Source organism: Nicotiana tabacum, chromosome 16 (genome assembly GCF_000715075.1).
Source record: "Nicotiana tabacum cultivar K326 chromosome 16, ASM71507v2, whole genome shotgun sequence".
Taxonomy (NCBI): Eukaryota; Viridiplantae; Streptophyta; class Magnoliopsida; order Solanales; family Solanaceae; genus Nicotiana; species Nicotiana tabacum.
The window spans coordinates 161158220-161162534 of NC_134095.1; the positions used below are offsets into that span (position 1 = coordinate 161158220).

General features: G+C 32.1%; 1 protein-coding gene across 3 annotated transcripts; it reads right to left on the minus strand.

Moving 5' to 3' along the window:
• Positions 1-1054: 1054 nt before the first annotated feature.
• On the minus strand, positions 1055-3687 carry LOC107820594 (glucan endo-1,3-beta-glucosidase 8-like). 3 transcript variants are annotated; one of them, XM_016646908.1, is made up of 3 exons: positions 3217-3687; positions 3044-3120; positions 1055-2311 (listed from the first exon to the last, which is right to left on the minus strand). In XM_016646908.1, exons 1-3 carry the CDS (start codon positions 3364-3366, stop codon positions 1243-1245), a joined length of 1296 nt encoding a protein of 431 aa, XP_016502394.1. In that variant the 5' UTR covers positions 3367-3687; the 3' UTR covers positions 1055-1242. The 3 variants fall into 3 exon arrangements, with proteins under 3 accessions (XP_016502394.1, XP_016502395.1, XP_016502393.1); XM_016646909.1 differs by having other exon boundaries at positions 1055-1859; positions 1956-2311; positions 3044-3687; XM_016646907.1 differs by having other exon boundaries at positions 3044-3687.
• Between the last annotated feature and the right edge of the window lie 628 nt (positions 3688-4315).

The window sequence follows — 4315 nt, forward strand, 5'->3', positions numbered from 1 at the left end:
TATAAGATGACCTTTTGGGTCATCACAATCACATGTCCTTAAAACCACATATAAATTCAATTATTATCCGTTTTTAGGGTAAATAATTTGTCAATTATATTACCACAATTAGGGCCTTTATTAGTTTTCTCTCGTTTGAATAATCTTTGTTTCATTTTTATTGTTCTTGTTCTTGTTGTTTTCATTTGGGATTGTGTTATATTCAACATTCCTATCCGTATCAGGAAGTTGCATAGTATATTTTAGCAAAATAAAGATTTTCTTTGTTATGATTCTTCCATTCCACTTGTCACGAACACAATACTTTAAAGGGACTACAATTACTGGACAAGTCCTTATATGTATGTGGCGTATACATAATATTATCTTCTAGTTTCAATAATTCACCGAAATTTTGTAGACCGACAAAAAATAAATATTTGATCGAAATGCATATTCGGAATCAAAAAGTCTAGTTTTGCAAGAGTAATCATAAAGAAATATAACAATAAGAGAAAATTGAAAAAAAATAAGAGCACTTTCTTATATATTTTATTTATTTTGACAACCATTATTATTATTTTTAGTTTTTATTTTATACTTTGAAAATGCGCTCTCTTTTCCCTCCCTTTTTTCCTTTTCCAAAAAAGTGGTGTAAGATTGAGTGAGCGTTTGGAAATAAGAATTGTGAAATTACGAAAAAAGTGAATTTTATTTTTCAAGTTAAAAATGGTATTTGAAAATTACAGTTGTGTTTGAACATGAATACAATTTGGAGTTGCTTTTGAATTTTTGTGAGTGTTTTGAAGTGAAAATTTTGAAAAATAACTTTTTGGAGTTTTTAAATTTCTAAAAATTCTGAAATTCAACTTGTGAAAAGTTAAAATTTTTATGGCCAAACGCTAATTCCAAAAAAATAAAATTGGTTTGAGAAAAAGAAATCTTTTTTATGGCCAGACGGGCCCTAAGCACACATTTCCGTGAAGAATTTTGGTTGCGATATCATTTAGTTGCCTAGATATAAATAGGCACTAATATGAAGGCAAAAAGCAATATAGAAAGTAATACCCTTTAATTAATTGAAATATATTTTTTGATCAACAACCATGTTTTTCACACTCGTTACATGACATACAATGCCTTTGCTATTTGTGGTAGACGAAAACTTTGATTCCATTTCTATTTAAATTATGTCATAATCAATTCCATCATATTAGATCTTTCGTGGTAGGACACCTCAGTGCACAAAGTATTTCGTATTTATCAAATTCTTAAAATCATACCATCTTTAACTGCTTGATCTTGGAATGTCAATATCTCTACAGGAAACTCGCAGTTACCCGTTGATGGATTTTCTGCTCTAATTTCACCTAAACCATCAAAATCACACAATTCTACTTGCTGCTTATGCTTTTGGAAGAATACATTAAAAGCATAAGAAACTTTAGAATCATCACTTAGTCCATCACACGATCCTCCTTTTTCCAGGGACGTACAATCTGCTATATTGCATGCAAAATTATAATTCTTATTTACCAAATCCATGTCTTCTCTATTTCCATTAAACAAACACCACCTATTTGGCATTTTCACAATCCCCTTAGCCTGAGTTGGATAAGTATCACGATCTTGTAATGAAAAATCAATCTTGTATTTTGGATTTCCATCTGCTTCGTAAATTCCCCAGTGTCTTTGAAATGCACCAAATATAGCACGAAATTGATTCTCATCTGATAAACTATGGAGAAATACATCTATAGGACCTGGCTTAAGAGGTGTTCCTTTATTTGAAGCTATAAATTTCAAGAAACCCTTATGAAATCTCTCTGCATTTTCAATATTTGCATGTGGATATCCGTCTGTTGGCCAACCAATTTGACCTATCATAATTTTCATATTAGGGTAACCTGCTTTTCTTATTGCCCATGCAACGGAATCAATCATTAGCTCTACAACATTTGTGTACGTAAACTTACCATCTTGAATCTTGAACCCGCTCTTATTATCAAAGTACGCGAATTCCATAGTGTAATTCAATACTTCTTTAATGTAATGGATTGGAAACATGATCAAATCAAAGGGTGCTCCAGTTTGATTATAGAACTCTAACGATTCAAGCATTTGTTGTTTTATATCATCGCGAAAATCGGCTTCTGATGGAATTTTTGTAAGCTTTAAAACATCCATGCCATGGGAAGTTGTAGTTTTGACATACCCTAATCCCATATCGTCAAGAGCTTGCCGTATTAATTTTATTACGTTCACAACTTGATCGGTCCTTGCTTCTTTCATAAACGTATTCGAAAATGGTTCAGTCCCAACGGTTAAATATCTGAAAAAATGTAAGAACATATATTAAGGAAATAAAATCATAAAGTCTAAGTAAGGCGGCAATAATACAAAAAAAAAAAAAAAAAAAAAAAAATCCAGTGTAATCTCACAGGTTGGGTTTGGGAGCGGTAGTGTTTACGCAGACCTTACCCCTTCCTTGTGAAGGTAGAGAGACTATTTTCGATATACCTTTGGCTCAAGGCAGGGGTGGAGCCACGGTGTTGATTGCGGGTTCGGCCGAACCCAGTAGCTAATTTTATGCAAACCCTATATTTGTATTGTATTAAGAAATCTACTGAATACATAGAAATTATTAATTTAGAACTCAGTAACTTAAAAGAGTTACAATCCTAAACCCATAAGGTTCAAATCCTAGCTCCGCCTCTAGCTCAAGGAACGGTAAAAATAAAGTAAATAAACAGTAGCAACGAGAATATAATAGGAACAAATGGCACAACAATAATAAAATCCAGTGTAATTCCACATGTAGGGTCTGGAGAAGGTAGTGTGTATGCAGATCTTACCCTGGCTTCTCTTGTGAAGGTAGAGAGACTGTTTTCGATAGACTCTCAGCTCAAGAAGGGGTAGAGAGGTTGTCTTCAAACAATAATAATAATAATAATAATAATAATAATAATAATAATAATAATAATAATAATAATAATAATATAATAAGAGAAAATGCATAAAGACCCCATTCAAGTTCCTTAAATAAAAAGGATAGAATACGTACACTATATTTACACCTTTGTTGATTGGATTCTTGACTCGGTCATTTACCCAAGTATACGCGAGGTCTGTCCTATTTGCCTGCCACATGTAATTATTTACCAAGGTAATAGCGAGGCTAATATTAGTACCAGAAAATATTTCACTAATATCAGAGCCTGAAGTTCTTAATCTCACCGCTGGAATTTGATTTTGTAAAAGTAAGTCAACAACCATTGATGGAACTAATTGTTGTGACTGCATTCTGCCCCATGTTATGCCCACAAAGCTGTTTACTCGAATTGCCATGCACAAAATTATGAAATATATGCCTATAATAAACCTCATCTTGCCCCTTTTTTTAATTCCTTGAAAAATTCAACTTCACAGCAATTTTCCGGACATCTTTACTGTTGCGCTAAAGGTTTTTCTTTTTTTTCGAGGAGTTATTTTTACCTTACTTGCGCAGTATAATCAAAGGTGATACCTTTATTGACACAAACTGAAATTTTATGGGGTCTTCAAATTATATTTGAAGATCCCAAAAGTGGAGTTGCTTAATTCTACATGGGTATATATATATTTTTATTATATATATAGATGGAGATAGAGAGGGTGGAGGGTAGGGGAAGAAGGAGAGCAATGTTAATAAATAATAGAGAATTGTAAAAGAGGAAGAAACATAACTTGTTTCCCTCAATAATTTAAAGGATCAATTTTTCATAGGAAAACCAAAAAGAAAAAATGCTAATGTCAAAGGCGGCCATCAATTTCCGATTATTCAGCTTCACTACTTATTTTCTATATCCCGAGTCATCATTATTTTGTGTAATATCAGATATATATGTATTTTTGTATGGATAGACATACTAATTCTGTTACATATTTGTGGTTATAATATAATACTACTAATTTTGGTAAATAGTACTACAAATTCTTTTTACAATATATATAGAGAGAGAGAGGGGTTAAAGGAAACTACTATTCTAAATATGAAGGGTTTACTATTTACAATCTACCGTGAATTTATCAGCCTATCTTCATGGATTTCTTTGTCACCGCTAATTTAGTACTTTCATTGATAAGATATTTGGATGTGTAGATCCGACTAGTGTTTTCTTCATGGACAGAGATCACTTTTAGCTTCACGGCCAAAACTATTTATATCTGATAGCTGTAAAAGTGTATAAAATTCATATATATATATATATATATATATATCAATTCATAGTTGTCATACGATTTAGATCAGCGTTTTAAAAGGCATTTTTTAGGCGAACCCTAGGGTGAGGCGCAC